Source organism: Lepus europaeus, chromosome 4 (genome assembly GCF_033115175.1).
Source record: "Lepus europaeus isolate LE1 chromosome 4, mLepTim1.pri, whole genome shotgun sequence".
Lineage (NCBI taxonomy): Eukaryota > Metazoa > Chordata > Mammalia > Lagomorpha > Leporidae > Lepus > Lepus europaeus.
This window is the reverse complement of record NC_084830.1, coordinates 151825106-151841673: the sequence shown is the minus strand read 5'-3', so window position 1 is coordinate 151841673 and position 16568 is coordinate 151825106. Positions and strand designations below refer to the sequence as shown.

Below are 16568 nucleotides of genomic sequence, written 5' to 3'. Positions count from 1 at the left end.
CCCCCACCCCCTCCAGTCCTCAGGAGTGTGTCTGAACTAGGCTCTTTGCTGGGCAGTCAGGCTTCCAAGGCCTCATCCGTGGGTGACATCTCGTATTCCCTCTGGCCCGTTCCTCCTCTCCTGCTCCCCACGTGGAAGTGGCTTCCCTGTTCCGGAGAGATCTCCAGGCGCTGCGTGGGGGAGCTCAGGTTTGTGTCCATCACACATCCTCACTGTCCTCCAGTCGTTAATGTCAACGTGCAACCTGTCTGGACTTAACTTTCCCCTCTACCTCCCTGCGCTCTCTGCTTTACCAACGTCAGAAACAGCTTTCCCAGGGCCTCCTATGCAGCCCCTGTGGCTCTTTAGAATAACTAAGGTTGCTCTTCTACCCTGGAGCTGTGACATGGAAGAGCCAGTAAGGGCTGTAAGTGGCTGAGCAGGTGTTTGGGGGATGATGGATCAAGAGAGTTATGTAGACACAGATGCCTTACGGGTGGAGAGAGCTGCGTTTGAATCCCAGTAAACTATGTGAACCTGAGCCGAATGTTCGTGAGCGCCTCAGATTCCTGGTCTGTAAAAACGAGAGTAGTGATTCCTCCCTAGCCTGGGCGGTTGTAAAGATTAGAGACTGTAAATTGCTTCGGGAAGTGCTCGGTTGAAACACGGCAAAGTGGGACCCACGTAATTACAACAAAAGCTGCTAAGTGATGTAAGACAAGTGCAAACAAAGGCGGCGGGGGTTCCCAGCACCTGCAGGAAGCTGCGTGTCACATGTGTGCGTGGGGCCCTCCCAGCCTCCAGGTGATCTGCTGCCCGGCACACACCCAGGCGGGGCCAGGCTGGGCAGCACTGGGCCCGCAGCACAGACCTGGGAGCCCAGAGTCACGGTGCAGCCGAGAGGGCTCGCCATGGAGGCTGGGGCCGGGCACAGCTATGAGAACTATGGAGCCCGTCGGTGGGGTTTGAGGGTCGTTCCGCTCTCCCGAAAGCGAGGCTACTTCATCGTTTTCCCGTCCACCTCCCTCTGGCTGTCTAAGGTGAAGCGTCTGTCGTTCTTCTCCAGCTCGGAGGCCGAGAATGGCGTGGAGGAGAAGAAGAGGGGGTGTAGGTCGCCAGCCGCCCAGTCGCCCACCTCGTCCGTGGAGGCCGAGTCCCCGGACTCGAAGAGAAGCATCAGCCTTTGGTGAGTCCTCGCCCACCCGGTCGCCCCCCTGCCCTCTGTGGGGAGACGCTGCCGGCAGAGCTGCTCTCGCTAGGCTCACGGCCATTGTCAAGAGTGCGGATCCACAGTCGGCGGAAGATGCCCGAGAAGGAACCCAGCGCTTTTCCATGACGCCCTGCGCTGGGCGGGCATCCTTTCTTCTCCTCTCTTCCCTCCTGTCTGCCCCGGCCGTCTACGGGATGTCCGCACGCTCTGCAGACACTCATCGGGCCGACCGACAGAGCCAGGTGTCCAGCTCTCAGGCTCGAGTTATCACGCTCCTGGGAGAGCTGACTGGTGGCCGTGTCTGCCCGCCCTCTGGGTGGGCACCCCTGTGTCTCCCTCGCCCAGGAGCCCCCAGCAAGGGCAGGGGAAAACCCATCCCAGAACCCTCCAGGGACCTGTGTCCAGGGCTGTGAGGACAGAGGTGGTTTTAAGATGTTCACCTGTGGTCCCCGTCACTCTCAGAGGCACCTGCGACCAAGGAGAAACCCAGCAGGGATGGGTGTCTGTGGCTTTGCATTCGCACTGCCTGTCGCTGGGGTGTCAGAATGGCCACCTTCTGCCTCGTCCAGCCCATGCTGCGGGTGACACGTAGCTCCTGCTTGTCACTGCTGGCCAGAGCTTCTCTGTGAACCTTTCCTTCCGTCAGGGCCCCCATTGTCCCTTTCCCACTGCCATTCCCACTCCCCTCTGCATCTCTGCTACATGCCTATTTTGTGGCCTCTGGCTCTCCCCGCGGCTCCTGCCCTTGTTCCCACCAGGGCCCCGTGCCTCACTCTCCAGATGTTTCTCCTCTAGGGTACAGAGCACGCCTTCTCTTGCACCTTTCACTGCTGCCACAGGCCACCACGCCCCCCCCCCACCCCCCCGCAGGTGCTGCTGCTTTGCGCTCACTTCCCCGGGCTTCTGTGTGAGGGTAACACACTCATCCACGGTGCGTGCATGGGGCTGGCCTGTGGCTGTGCGATGCGTGCATTCGCCAAGGGCCTCACACGTGGTTTACTGCTCTGCTGTCATGGCCTGGAAATTCTTTTGGTCCTTTGCATCAGAGGCCCCAGTTGTCCTTTTTCACTGGGCTCCGAGGTCACCCCATGTCCCCTATGTCTCGCATAGGCAGTGAAAATAGCATGATTGAGAAGACCCCAAGAAGGCAGTCCCATGTAAACAAACAGCAGCCTCAGAGCCATGCTGTGCCTGGAGCCACCTGCTGCTTATGCCTGGTGAAATCATCAAGGGTAAAGGTGCCCACTGCCCCTTCCACGGCTCTTCACAAGGGCTGATCGTCTCCTTGCATTCCCATCCACCTTTATTAATGGATCCGTAGAGGGGATACATTCAGACTAACATGTGGTATACATAAAGGGTAATGGACAAAAAATAATTTTGTTTTCAAGTAGAATATAAATGCTATTGGAGTCTCTGGGAAATCTGTCTGCGCAGATGTCTGTCCCACGGCCTGAAGCCAAGATAAAACCCACTTAACTAGAATTGCAGAGGGGTGCTTTGCTGTGACCTGGGTGCATGGACGCCTGAACTGTGGGGACTGCAGGGGACCTGAGACAGCAGGTAGCACCTCTTTCCCAGCTGGGAGAACCAGAGCGTCTCCTAGCTGTGACCACAGTCATTTCTGTCCCTCTGTGGCACCGGATGCCATCTGTACCACCTCATATTCTTCTCAAGTCTACTTTGAACCAAATATGTTTGACTGAGCTTCATGTAAAAAAAAAAAAAATGCAAATCTCCCCTCCACCAGCAAACGATATAGCAGCTACATAATTAAAAATCTTGTTACTATACATCTCCTAAAAATTACGTGTGCATTCCACTCTGGAATGACTGCTTTGAGCTGTAGAGTTGACGGTACGTGCAAATTCACACTACAGTGGAAAACCTGGCCTAGAATCACCTGAGAAAGAAATCCTGCCCTTAACAGGACAGAGGAAGACTTGACGTCCACCATGTTCTTCTGGGGTGGGTGTTTGGCGCCACAGTTAAGGCACCACCTGGGACGCTCCCATCTTACATCGGAGCGCCTGGGTTCCTGTCCCGGCTGTGCATCCGATTCCAGCTCTCTGCTGATGCATACCCTGGGAGGCAGCAGGTGTAGGCTCAAGTACTCGGGTCCCTGGCACCCAAGTAGGTGACCCGGATGGAGAGCTGGGCTGCTCGCTTTGGCCTGGGCTGGTCCTGGCTGTTGTAGGCATTTGGAAAGTGAACCAGAGGATGGTTCTGTTTTTCTTTTTCCTTCTCTCTCCATCTCCCTCCCTCCCCCTCTCTCTGATTTCCAAATAAATTCACTAATTTAAAATAAATTTTTTAATTTTTTTTTCTGATTGTACTTTTACTGTTTTCCCTCACTGGAATGTTTTCCTTTTTTTTCTTCATACTCAATTCCTGTCCATCTGATTAGCCCCAGCATACTAAACCCACATTTTGGGGCTGGCGTTGTGGCACAGTGCATTAAGCCACCACTTGGTGATGCCCGCACCCCGTACTGGAGTGTAGGTTCGAGCCCTGGCTGCTCCACTTCTGATCCAACTCCCTTCTTTTTTTTTAAATTTTTTTAATTTAGTAAATATAAATTTCCAAAGTACAATTTATGGATTACAGTGGCTCCCCCCCCCCATAATTTCCCTCCTACTCGCACCCCTCCCATCTCCCGCTCCCTCTCCCATTCCATTCACATCAAGATTCATTTTCAATTATCTTTAAAGTTTTTTTTTTGTTTGTTTTTTGTTTTTTTTTTTGGACAGGCAGAGTGGATCGTGAGAGAGAGACAGAGAGAAAGGTCTTCCTTTTTGCCGTTGGTTCACCCTCCAATGGCCACTGCGGCCGGCGCATCTCGCTGATCCGAAACCAGGAGCCAGGTGCTTCTCCTGGTCTCCCATGCGGGTGCAGGGCCCAAGCACTTGGGCCATCCTCCACTGCCTTCCTGGGCCATAGCAGAGAGCTGGCCTGGAAGAGGGGTAACCGGGATAGAATCCGGCGCCCCGACCGGGACTAGAACCCGGTGTGCCGGCGCCACAAGGCAGAGGATTAGCCTGTTAAGCCATGGCGCCGGCCCATTTTCAATTATCTTTATATACAGAAGATCGATATGCCCCTGGAGAGACAGAGGATGACAGCTCAGGTCCTGGGACCACTGCCACCCACGTGGGAGACCTGGATGCAGTTCCTGGCTCCTGGCTTCAGCCGGCCCAGCCCCAGCTGTTGCAGCCAGTTGAGGGATGAACCAGTGGATGGAAGGTATTTCTACCTCTATCATCTGCTTTTCAAGTAAATAAAATTTTTCAATATTTATTTACTTATTTATTTGAAAAGCAGAGTTGCAGAGAGAGAGAGGTCTTCCATCCGCTGGTTCACCCCCCAGATGGCTGCAACAGCCAGAGCTGTGCTGACCCAAAGCCAGGAGCCAGGAGCTTCTTCTAGGTCTTCCATGCAGGTGCAGAGGTCCAAGGACCTGGGCCATCATCCACTGCTTTCCCAGGCCATAGCAGAGAGCTGGATTCAAAGTGGAGTGGCCGGGACTTGAACCGGTGCCCATATGGGATGCTGGCACTGCAGGCGGAGGCTAACTATGCCACATTGCTGGCCCCAATAATAAATTAAAAAAAAAAAAAAAAAGAAAACTTTTTCCCTATTAGTCTCCTCTATGTCCTGTTACACTTCCCATCTCTATACCTTCTCCTGATTCCTGAGATGCATTTTGTTTGGGTACTAAGTCGTGTGCTGCCTGGAGCTGCTTAAGGGTAAATACTGCCCTGTGTGCCCAAGGCATTGAACACAATGCCCTACTCAACTAGTACTCGTTACATATTAATGGATTCTGAAACAGAAACATCGTTTGAAGTATAGCTGCAATTTGTATCGAGTAAGGTGCTTCATCTTGTGAGATGGTCTGATAATTGAGGTTTATTAAAATGAAATTAACGAGTGGCATAAATAAAACCGTCTTCTAAACCCGCCGGGTTTTATTTCCCCCAGGTCAAAATCCAGTTTTGATGGTGCCTCTTTAGCAAGCGATAAGAATGACTATAAAGCAGAAGGCAAAAGTGACTCTAAGTCTGAAAGAAAGAAGTCCTCGTCTTCCAGCCAGGTAACGTGGGAACGGTACGCGTGTGGTCTGCGTGGGGGACACAGCCAGAGGACAGGTAGGCCCGGGCAGGCGGCCACCTGCTGCGCGGGCCGAGTGCAGGCCTGGCACTTGGAGAACTTAGCCGGCGCTGACGGGTGTCACTCTCTGCTGCATCTTCTGCCAGTATTAGAGTCGCTGCTGAGTCTGAGTGATCGTGAGGTCCAGGCGGTGCCCTCCAGCTCTGCCGGGTGCCCGGAGAGCAGGTCCCCACACGGTGATGACCCCTTAGCCACTACCAGGACAGCGGCAGATGTGACCCCGTGTGTTACAGTGGAGGAGTCTGCTGATCCGGCTGCCTCAGGAGGGGGCCAGCCCGGCGCACAGAGCAGGAGGGCTGGTGCCCAGGGCCGTGACCCCCCAGCAGGGATTGCCATAAAATACACCCGAGATGCAGGGTGTCCGCCTGGGGCCTCACAGGCGGTGACGCACTGGCCGAGGCCAGGAGTCTGCCCGGGTCACAGCGTTTTTATAACTTTCCCCCTGAGTCCTTGACTATGTGTCTCCTAAGAATTAAATTTAAAAACAGTTGGCCAGCTCAAGACATTTGGATACTAAATACACAAAGGCATTGGTCACGGAAAACCCCTTTTTAGATTTCCGTTTGTCCCAGCCATGAGTGACCTTTATCAAGGTTTGCTTGTACTTTGGGTTTCTCTCCAGGCTCCCATTAAGTCACAACCTGCACTCATTTGCCACGTGGCTTTCCATGTAGCTCCATCTTACTACCTGTGTTTTTTTTGTTGTTTTTTTGTTTTTTTTTATCTTTTGGCCTTTTATTACAATGATGTTTTTGAAGCATATCTGGCCTGGAACATTTTACATCAACTGTGCAACCAAGGCTGCCTGTGGCTTTTAAAAACACAAGCTCATTGGCTGGTGCCGTGGCTCACTAGGCTAATCTTCCGCCTGCGATGCCAGCACCCCAGGTTCTGTCCCGGTTGCTTCTCTTCCAGTTCAGCTCTCTGCTGTGGCCCGGGAGTGCAGCGAAGGATGGCCCAAGTGCTTGGGCCCCGCACCCGCATGGGGAGACCAGGAAGAAGCACCTGGCTCCTGGCTTCAGATCGGCATAGCACCGGCCGTAGCAGCCATTTGGGGGGTGAACCAACAGAAGGAAGACCTTATAATTTAAAAAAAAAAAAAAAGCTCATGAAGCCCCTGTAGGTCACGGAGGTTTCCCCACAGTGCCTCTCGGCATGCAGAACGTACTGCTTGCAGGCATCCTGGGTAATTTGCTTTAGCCAAGGCCTTAATCTGCAGAGTCGCTGGCTTGCCCGGCCACCTGTTGCTGTAGGGACCTGGGCCGTGGCTCTTCTGGAGATCAGCAGTAGGGCAGCCACTCCTGCCTTGGATCATAGCCCATCAGGCCCTGCCTGTGCGTCTCCACCTTCTCCTTAGCAGACTTTCTCTTCGAAAGCCAGACAGACACTGTGGAGGGGACGACCAGCACCCCTGTTCACAGTGGTGTGGTGCAGGCCACATCACCCGTTATCCCCAAGGCACAGTGTCCTCACCTGTGCCATGGGGGTGCCAGGTTCCCAGGGCTACTGTGACGATGCCATCACAAGCTAAGAGTTGTCACTTGCTGGCTGTACATTGTCAGTTGTCACAGTTGTCAAAATAGATGCCATGAAAAGGCCCAGCTTGCAACATCTCAGATGCTGGGGCCTTCTGCCACCCTGGAGAGTTAGGTCTTGGGTAGGAAGTCCTACTTGGGACAGTTGTCCTGCCCTGTCGTGGCCCGAGAAGTGCCTTCACCACAGCAGTAGTGGTGGCAACCACACATCGCTCCAGGCAGTGGGGTCCTTAGATGTGGCATTGTTTATAAAGATTTATTTATTTGAAAGTCGAAGTTACACACAGAATGATAGGCAGAGAGACAGGGAGGTCTTCCATCCCCTGGTTCACCCCCCAATTGGCTGCAACTGCCAGAGTTGGGCCGATCCGAAGCCAGGAGCGAGATACCTCCTCCAGCTCTTCCCTTGCAGGTAGAGGGGTCTAAGGACTTGGGCCATCTTCTTCTGCTTTCCCAGGCCACAGCAGAGAGCTGGGTTGGAAGTGGAGCAACCGGGACTCGAACTGGCACTCATATGGGATGCCGGCACTGGATGCCGTGGCTTTACCTGCTAGACCACAGCACTGGGCCCTGGGTGTGGCATTTCACATAAGCCTTGGGACATGCCCCCGATGCTGGTATCCTTCCTGCCCTCCAGCATGGAGACGCAAGCTGAGGTCCAGGGAAGTTCAGTGAGCAGGTCGTGCTCACATACCAACCAAGAGGTAGAATTGAGCCTTGAACTCAGGTGAAGTGGAGTACTCGCCTGTGTCCTCCGCGCCCTGGGATCCAGCACCTTCCCCATTGAGATTCCCTGGAATCTCATGTCATTTTCACCAGCAACATCCGTGTCCGGCTTTCTCATCTCGGCACAGGCCAATGGCCGTCCGTACTACTGGGCCCACCATCAAGGTGTTAGTCTCATTAGAAAATGAAACCTCTGTGCCCAGGCTCCCTCTGGCTTTCACTGCAGGGGTGTGGTGGAGACCCCAAGAACCGAGAGGTTGAATTCCTTAAGATGGTCCTAAGGCGGGGATCTCTGATCGAAGTTGCAGCTGAATGTGTGATGTTGCACGAAACGGTGACGCCTGCCTTTGCTCTCCTTGTAGTACAAGGCGAATATGCACTTTCACAAGCTGTTTCTCGAGGTCCCAACTGAGGAACCACTGAGGCAGAGTAAGTTCCGACCTGTTTGACTTCCTGAGCACTTAATTGGCAACGGTGCTCATTGATTGGGGGGTGGGGGAGGAGGAGGGTGTGTCCCAGGGACTGAGGCATATCCAGGGGGAACGAACAGGTTTCTCAAAGTCGTTAACAGCAATGCCAGCGTCAGCCAGCTTTCACTACGCACCTTGGAGAGCCCAAGGCTAGAAAGAGAAACTGAATCTCACCATGTGGTTTGCAGTCATCCAAGGTGGTTCCAGAATGTTATCTGTGCCTCCTGTATTGACTGCTGCAATGCAGTGATTAGATTGTCCTGAGAGTTAGGATAACCAGCCTGGCTCAGGAGAGGCCACCAGAAAGCCTAAAGAAAACAGACACCCAAGTGGGCACACATGTTAATACCTACGGGCGTGGTGGTCACACCTACAGCCCTTGCCCAGTGTATCACGTAAGTGTGTGGTTCATTGCAGAGCCCAAGACTGTATTCTGGCCTCTCCCCGTGTATAAATGTTAGGGCAAGGTGCTGGACTCCTGCCATGAGCTCTCAATCAGAGGCGTGAGTCACATGCCTTCTCACAGTCAGACCATCTATTCCGAAGAAGTCATTGGTGAGGATCTCTGGGAAGAGAGGCACATGGTGTTCATGTGGATACACGCAGGTGACACCCCTGTCTGCATAGAGGTGGCTTAGGAGCTCACTGTCGGGGCCCCACGTGCAGTGCTCGACTTGCTTCTCCTGTTTCATTCTTATTAAGGTTCATTTTATTTCTTTGAAAGGCAGAGTTAGAGAGACAGGGGGTGGGGGTATTCCATCCATCATTTCACTGTCCAGATGGCCACAATGGCTGAGTCTGGGCCAGATTGAAGCCAGGAGCTTCTTCCCATCTCCCATGTGGATACAGGGGCCAGCAGTCTTGGGCCATCCTCCCATGGCTCTCCCACGCACATTAGCAGGGAGCTGGATCTGAGGTGGAGCAGTTGGGACTTCAGCCAGTGCCCATATGGGGTGCCAGCATTGCAGGTGGTGGCTTAACCCACTAGGCCACAGCGCCAGCCCAGATTCTTATTCTAAAGTCCACGTACGTTTGAATTACAACACAGACTCTAGTGGCTTCTTCCACTTGAAGTGATTAACAAAGAGAAGATAGAACTCTGGAGTAGCTACGTATGAGTGTTGTCACTGGCCATCCTCATATCCGAACATACACAGAGGTTTGATTTTAAAGAGAAGTTCTAAACGGTGTTCTACCCGTGTGTGCTCCCCAGGCTTCACCTGTGCGCTGCAGAAAGAAATTCTATACCAAGGGAAGCTCTTCGTATCAGAAAACTGGATTTGTTTTCATTCCAAGGTCTTCGGAAAGGACACGAAGGTTGGTATAAATTTTGAAAAAGCAAGCTAACCCTGCATTTCTTACATATTGTGATTATTGTTTTAGAGTGAGCTATAGTTCTAAATGTTTCTCTCACGATATGACTTTACACCAAGTTTTTTTAAAAAAAAGATTTATTTATGGGGCTGGCACTGTGGCGTAGCAGGTAAAGCCGCCACCTGCAGTGCTGGCATCCCATATGGGCACCGGTTTGAGTCCCAGCTGCTCCACTTCTGATCCAGTTCTCTGCTATGGCCTGAGATAGCAGTAGAAGATGGCCCAAGTCCATGGATCCCTGCACCCACATGGGAGACGTGGAAGAAGATCCAGGCTCCTGGCTTCGGATCGGTGTAGCTCCAGTCATTGAGGCCAACTGGGGAGTGAACCAGTGGATGGAAGACCTCTCTCTGCCTCTCCTTCTGTGTGTAACTCTGAATTTCAAATAAGTAAATCTTTAAAAAAATATTCTAAAAGATTTATTTTAAAGACAGAGATACAGAGAGAGAAGGAAGGAGGGAGGGAGGAAGAGGGAGAGAGAGAGAGAAGGCGCTTCCATCTACTGGTTCACTTTTCAAGTGGCTGCAACAGCCACAGCTGGGCCATGCCGAAGCCAGCAGCTTCTTCCAGATCTCCCACATGGGTACAGGGACCCAAACACTTGGGCCATCCTCCACTGTTATCCGATGTGCATTAGCAGGGCGCTGGATCAGAAAGTGGAACAGCTCGGACTCAAACCAGTGCCCATGTCGGATGCCAGCACTTCTGTGCCGCAGTACCAGCCCCATATACCAACTTTCTTTTGTAGCGGTTGTAATGCCTCCAGGGAACTGCGACTTCCTCTTTTCCCTGTACTCCAGTCCTCACCCACGGATGTGTAAACCTCTCCCACTCCCATGCCCTGCACCCTTCTCCCCACATGTCACCAAATACTACTGCACGTTGTGCATAAGGAGACTGTGCCATAGTCTGTTTCAAAGACAGTCTTTAACACTGGACCCAATGTTTTAACAAATACCACTTTTTGCACCATATTCATGCCCGTTTCTATCAGACACTTTAAAGAGTCTGAAGAGACTTCCAAGAGGTTCAATGAGCACCTTACCTGAGCTTACTTTGTGCCCTCTCCTGCACTAAGTGAACAGGAAATGGAGAAGTCCTCGTTGTAGGTTCACAGTGCACCCTGACACTCTTTCCATTTCAGTATCAAACACAGACTTGGGGGAGCAGAGGTGCAGGACCCCGGCCATAACCAGAGTAACCTGGGGCAGCTGGCGTTTTTCCCAGGATCCACCTCTAACATGAGCAGCTTGTGACTGCGGTGTAAAGGCAGAGAAGAGATAAGAGATAATGCTGTCCACCGACATTCTTCACCTTTGAGCTGTGAGGATGTGACATCACCGCCCATGCAGGTCACCAGAACAGGAAGTCAGGGAAGCAGCTCGGGGTTGCGTGACCTGAGTTTTCACGCAGTCTGAGTCAGAGTTTTTGAGTCAGCACTTTTCATACTCAGGAAGTACTGGATTAAAAATCTTCTGAGTTGGCCGGCGTCGTGGCTCAACAGGCTAATCCTCTGCCTAGTGGCGCCGGCACGCCGGGTTCTAGTCCCGGTTGGGGCGCCGAATTCTCTCCCGGTTGCCCCTCTTCCAGGCCAGCTCTCTGCTGTGGCCAGGGAGTGCAGTGGAGGATGGCCCAAGTGCTTGGGCCCTGCACCCCATGGGAGACCAGGAGAAGCACCTGGCTCCTGGCTTCGGATCAGCGTGGTGCGCCGGCCGCAGCGCGCCAGCTGCGGCCATTGGAGGGTGAACCAATGGCAAAAGGAAGACCTTTCTCTCTGCCTCTCTCTCTCACTAGCCACTCTGCCTGTCAAAAAGTAAAAAAAAAAAAAAAAATCTTCTGATAAGCTTTATTTAGACATTCTCCCTAAAACCATTAGCAGTTGTAGAAATGCCACTTAACCACTGTAATGGACACACATTGCTTTGTTTGCCTTGGGTCTACAGGCTGGCGTAGTATTCTTAGACAAAATGTGGGTTTTTCTTAATATCCTTTATTAAATACGTTCATGTTTAGGTAAACACCTTGATACACAGTATTATCTGAATCTGTATAATGCCAAGCAATATTAAGCAGTATTCTGCCACATTTCTGGATTACAGAACTTGCTCCTGGAATGGGAAAGGACATTGGGCAGTGCTGGTCCGTGTCATAATGACAGCCAGCATCTCTGGGCAACGCAGCAGGGGCTGGGGACTTCAGTGAACACAAACTGTCCTTTGTTCAGCAACAGGAGAATCTACACAGGCAGCAGTGCCGTTCCAGACTGATGTGATTCTCCAGGGATTTTTTTAAAAAAAAGATTTTATTTATTTGAAAGAGAGAGAGAGGTGGAGCCCCAGAGAGAGGTCTTCCATGCACTGGTTCACTCCCCAGATGGCTGCAACGGCTGGAGCTGTGCCAATCTGAAGCCAGGAGCTAGGGTCTCCTATGTGGGTGTAGGGGCCCAAGGACTTGGGCCATTTTTCATTGCTTTCCCAGGCCACAGCAGAGAGCTGGATTGGAAGAGGAACAGCTGGAACTAGAACCGGCGCCCATATGGGATGCCAGCACTGCAGGCCAGGGCGTTAACCTACTGTGCCACAGCACTGGGCCCTCTCCAGGGATTTTAAGATCCTGCTTCTCAAGAGAGGACTGAGACCAAATAGCTAAAAGGAGTGACCCTGTTTTTTCAAAAAACATGGACACCCTGGGATCACTGACCTACGTAGGCAGGAGAGCCAGCACTCGCAGAGGGCGGGCCTAGGAGCTGTGTTAGTAACTTATGTACCCCTCTAGTTTCCTCACTGCCAGCAGCAGGTGCAGCCCAATCCGATATGGAGTAAAGGCACCTGAACAGTTTGCTCCCGTAGGGGGAGCTTGCTAAGCACCCCACTGTGGAGAACTCTACATAAATGGAACCTTCGTTTTAGCGGGGTCTTTGGGTCAGCATGCTGGTGGTAGCAGACGCTTGTCTGGTCAGCACGCTCGTACCACAGTCTGTCCAGGTGCGATTTGCAGTGATCTGAGCTCCGTGTTTCCCGTGTCGTGTCGTCATGATGTTACACTCAGGACTTGTCTGACTGAAAACACCTTTGGAAGACGTTCTGTGTTTTAGGTTATGGAAAAATCCCAATTTATAGTCACTGTGCGTGGCTGCCCCGGAAAGAAAATTAGACTCATTTTGACCTCGACGTCTCCCTGAGTAGCTCTTCAATTTTATCTCTTTCCATAGTTGGCCAACCTTACGATTCTGAACTGTCCCCTGTCCCTGGAGATTCTTGTGGGCAGAGTGTTTTTGGCCAAACAGTTTTAGCAGATGTCTAATTTGAATTCGCCCCTCGTTCTGCCCCCTCCGTCTTCTCGCCTGGCACTCAGTAGGGCAGTAAGGAACCCATCTCATCGGTGCACACATTGAGCGGCACTGTTCACAGTATATATAAAGTCCCTCCCTCTGCCTTCACATGGGCAGTGCCACGTCCAGACCCTGCTCTTCCCCACGGAGCTCCCGGTCAAGAGAAGGGGTTTACCTGTGCAGGGAACGGGATCATTCTCCCTCTGCCACGTCCGTGTGCCATCCTGCTTTCTAGGGAAAAGCCATGCGATGCTTTCTCCTTTGAGACCAGGATCTAGCGTGGACGTGTTGGGAGCGTCCGCTGTGCTTTGTGCCATCTGCTCCGTCTGTGTCACGTGATAGCAGAGGGGACCTGCGGCTGGGATGCAGATTTGTTCCATCTTTGTCACCTGAGCACATCAGGTGTTTCCACTGCTCTCCCGCTGTCACCTTCCTGATCCACATCTGGCTGACGGACGTTGATGATGGTGCCTTCTGCGGGTAGCACCACTGTTCCCTGTCGTCGAACCAGGAATGGACGTAGAGTTCTTGTGGTTTCATCCATCCTGACGTCCTGAGACATAATTGCAAACGAATGAAGTTCTTATTTGGCACTGGACACCTTCTACACGTTATCTCATTTTAGTCCACAGAAACTCCTGAGCGGCTCCTGCCCACAGTCAGGAAACTGCTGTCTCGCGTGCAGAGTTCACGATGTCGAGTGGCCATGGCCACGGAGCTGAGCGCTGGCCGCACTGTGACACTTCTGCGGCTGTGGCTCCTTGTAGCATTTCCCCCTCCCCACAGGCATCTAAACAGAGAGTAGGGGGGAGGCATAGCAGGGTTAGGCCCAAGGGAGTGATCCCACGCAGGAACCGCCTTTAGAACCTTGGACTTGTCTGCAAAATGATGGCAATGTTGCGTTCTGTTCCATGTGTGGAGATAAAGGCTTCCACCAGGAGGTGCGGTAGAAATAACGACCCCCACTGCCTGCTGGCTTTGTCAGCAGCAAACTGCGGGGCTCAGCCCTGTAGCCGTGGCAGCCTGTGAGATTCTCTTTCCTCCCCGGAGGCTGGACAGCCTGCTGCTGCTGCTGCTGCTGATTGCTTTATATATATATTTTTTCTTCTTCACAGTGAAGATTCCAATCCTGTGGAGCCTGAAGGAGTGCTAACCCGGTGCTTCTGTTTCAGATTTCCATCCCGGCTTTCTCGGTTACCCTAATAAAGAAAACCAAAACTGCTCTCCTGGTGCCAAACGCCCTGATTATCGCGACGGTCACAGACAGGGTGAGTACGCCGCAGGGCCAGGGCACGGGTGCTGGTCTCTCCCGCTCCGCGCTCTGCTGCCTGCAGGGCCTCTTGCCAGGGGCGGAGCCCCTAAAGCCGTAAATACCACCGCCTCCCGCAGGCAGGCATGGGTCACTGTGGAAGACACGGGTTGGAGAGTAGCGCCCTGGGACACTTGTGTGGCCTTGCCTTCCCTCCCAGGTGACCGACTGTCATTGGGTCATTGCCAGCTTTGCGTTTCCTGCCGACTTCATCACACCTGTCTGACCAAGGTTGAAAAAATGAAATTCTTTTCCAACTTCCCTTTCCCTGACATCTGTTGGGTCAGGTGAAGCTGAAACATGCAGGTGTTTTGATACCATTTTTTAACAAATACACAAAGAACAATGGCAGCCCTGCTGACTGGGGAGGCAGGGTTCTGCTGAGGAGTCCCTGGGGTCCGGGTGAACAGCCCCCATCCCCTCCATTGCTGCCTCCCCGGAGCCATGCGAGACACAGGGAACTCCAGCCAGCCTGCCGTGCAGCCTCTGACACTCCTGGGCCCCATGCTACCGAGAGACCTTGCTCCCTCCTCTGTGCCCAGATACTCCCGATAGTCCCGAGCTGTTGTTGGCTCCTGGGCCTCCTCTGACACGTGCATCCAGAAATCCAGTGTGTTTCAGTTGGCAAGATAAGGAGGTCATTTGGTTCTTTTTCTTTGGAAACTGACTCTTCTTTTATTGTTTTTGTGAACGCATTTTGTGAAAGCTACATTTCATTTCTAACCATACTAGATAACTTAGGAAGAGGGGAGAAGGAAAAATAAAAGTGGCCATTCTGATAAACTACAGAATGTGATAGTATTTGAAATGTTATTTTTTTTAAAGATGTATTGATTTATTTGAATATCAGAGTTACAGAGAAAGACAAAGCTCTTCCATCTGCTGGTTCACTCCCCACATGGCCACAGTGGAGCCAGCAGCTTCATCCAGGCCTCCCACATGGGTGGCAGGACCCCAAACACTTGGGCCATCCTCAGGCCATTAGCAGGGAGCTGGATCAGCAGTGGAGCAGCCGGGACAGGAACAGGCACCCATAAGGGAAGCCGGCACTGCAGGTGGTGGCTTTACCCGCTACGCCAGCCCCTGAACTGCTTTTAGTATGAATGGATACAGAGGCATCAGTACTTACTCCTCAGCCTGCTCACAGTGAATGCTTTCCTTGTAATTTGTCATTTACTCCACACTGCCATCCCACGAAACATTAGTATTAAGAAAACTCTGCAGGCCCCCTTGATAGAGTTTTTGCAGTACCCACTTGATGATGGGTTTTTCTATTTTCTGTACACGCTGTTAATTAATTGTCAAATCATTTTCCCTTTGCCATCTGCCTTCAGATGATCAGTCCAGCTCTGGCACTACTTTCTCATAGCTCACTCCCAGGCATCCCCCTAGGCCGTCCCCACCTAGGACAGGGAAGGACCTGGAAGCCACAGGACAGAGGAGGAGCTCCCAAGAGCCACCGGGAAGTTCTCAGTGAAAATGCAGGTCAGAGCGGAGAGTGGATTCTCTGCAGTTGGTACATACCTTGAAAAGCCAAAGCAAACCACTGACAGAGAAAACCTGCGCGAGGACATGGCCGCTCCTCATGCCCAGGCCTCTGCCCGTGTGCGCGTCTCCCGAGCGCCAGAGCCTCCGTTGTCCCTTCCATTTCTTTGTCACTCTTCAGCGGGGCTGCCGCTGTGCTTGATGGCTGGCGTAAAAACTGACGGAGAGAATGGGAACACAGACGAGGGAACGGCACGTGTCGTTTGAAAATGGAGCCGCTCTGTGCTTCCCCTTGGTTGAATCGATCGCTAAGTGCTCTGTTTTGCTTTTCAGTACATATTTGTCTCCTTGCTGTCGAGAGATTCAACGTACAAGCTGCTGAAGTCGGTGTGCGCCCACTTGGAAGTGAGTCTGACATCCCTGAGCCGCAGGTGCCTGTCTCTCTCCTGTATCTCTTCCGGTCTCCCTGCTCATGTGCCTTTTCATTTCATCCCCGTCATTTCAGAACGCAAGTCCCAACCCATGTAACACTCCCAACCCGTGCTGTGCTGAAAACAGTTTCCGGGCAGACCGCCCCTCGTCCCTGCCTCTGGTAAGTTGCCTGCGTAGCTGTCTGCTTGCAAAAAAAACAGAGGGTGTGGTGTGGCCCCACGTGACACCTGCACTTACACCCTGACTGGGTGCACTTGAAGCAGGGCCCGTTTGTCCCGAGGGAGAAGGAGCCATAAGGAGGCCAGAAACCTTTTTTAAGTAGTTGAAGGGTTGCCCTGAAAAAGAAAAGCCAGCTGCCGACAGGCCGCCTTGGTGAGTTGCTGATCACTCAGGGTCTGGGTGCTCTGGTTGCTTGTCAATATCACTGTAGAGGAATCCACAGCTCTATCTGAGGCCAGGCAGGAGTCATTCGGCAGATCGTTGAGACTGTGCTAGTATACACTTAGGGATTCCAGGAAAAATCTATGCTCGCCTTCGAAGACGACAG

The 16568-nt window shown here is 52.4% G+C and overlaps 1 protein-coding gene across 1 annotated transcript in view; it reads left to right on the top strand.

Moving 5' to 3' along the window:
* The window catches only part of GRAMD2B (GRAM domain containing 2B), a 69370-nt gene that overhangs the window by 40217 nt on the left and 12585 nt on the right, over window positions 1–16568 (top strand). Inside the window, exons 2-8 of the mRNA XM_062189240.1 lie at window positions 1046–1165; window positions 5171–5282; window positions 7983–8049; window positions 9304–9407; window positions 13968–14063; window positions 15923–15994; window positions 16095–16181. Of these exons, the coding sequence (XP_062045224.1) occupies window positions 1046–1165; window positions 5171–5282; window positions 7983–8049; window positions 9304–9407; window positions 13968–14063; window positions 15923–15994; window positions 16095–16181 (658 nt within the window). The remainder of the gene's footprint in view (window positions 1–1045; window positions 1166–5170; window positions 5283–7982; window positions 8050–9303; window positions 9408–13967; window positions 14064–15922; window positions 15995–16094; window positions 16182–16568) is intronic.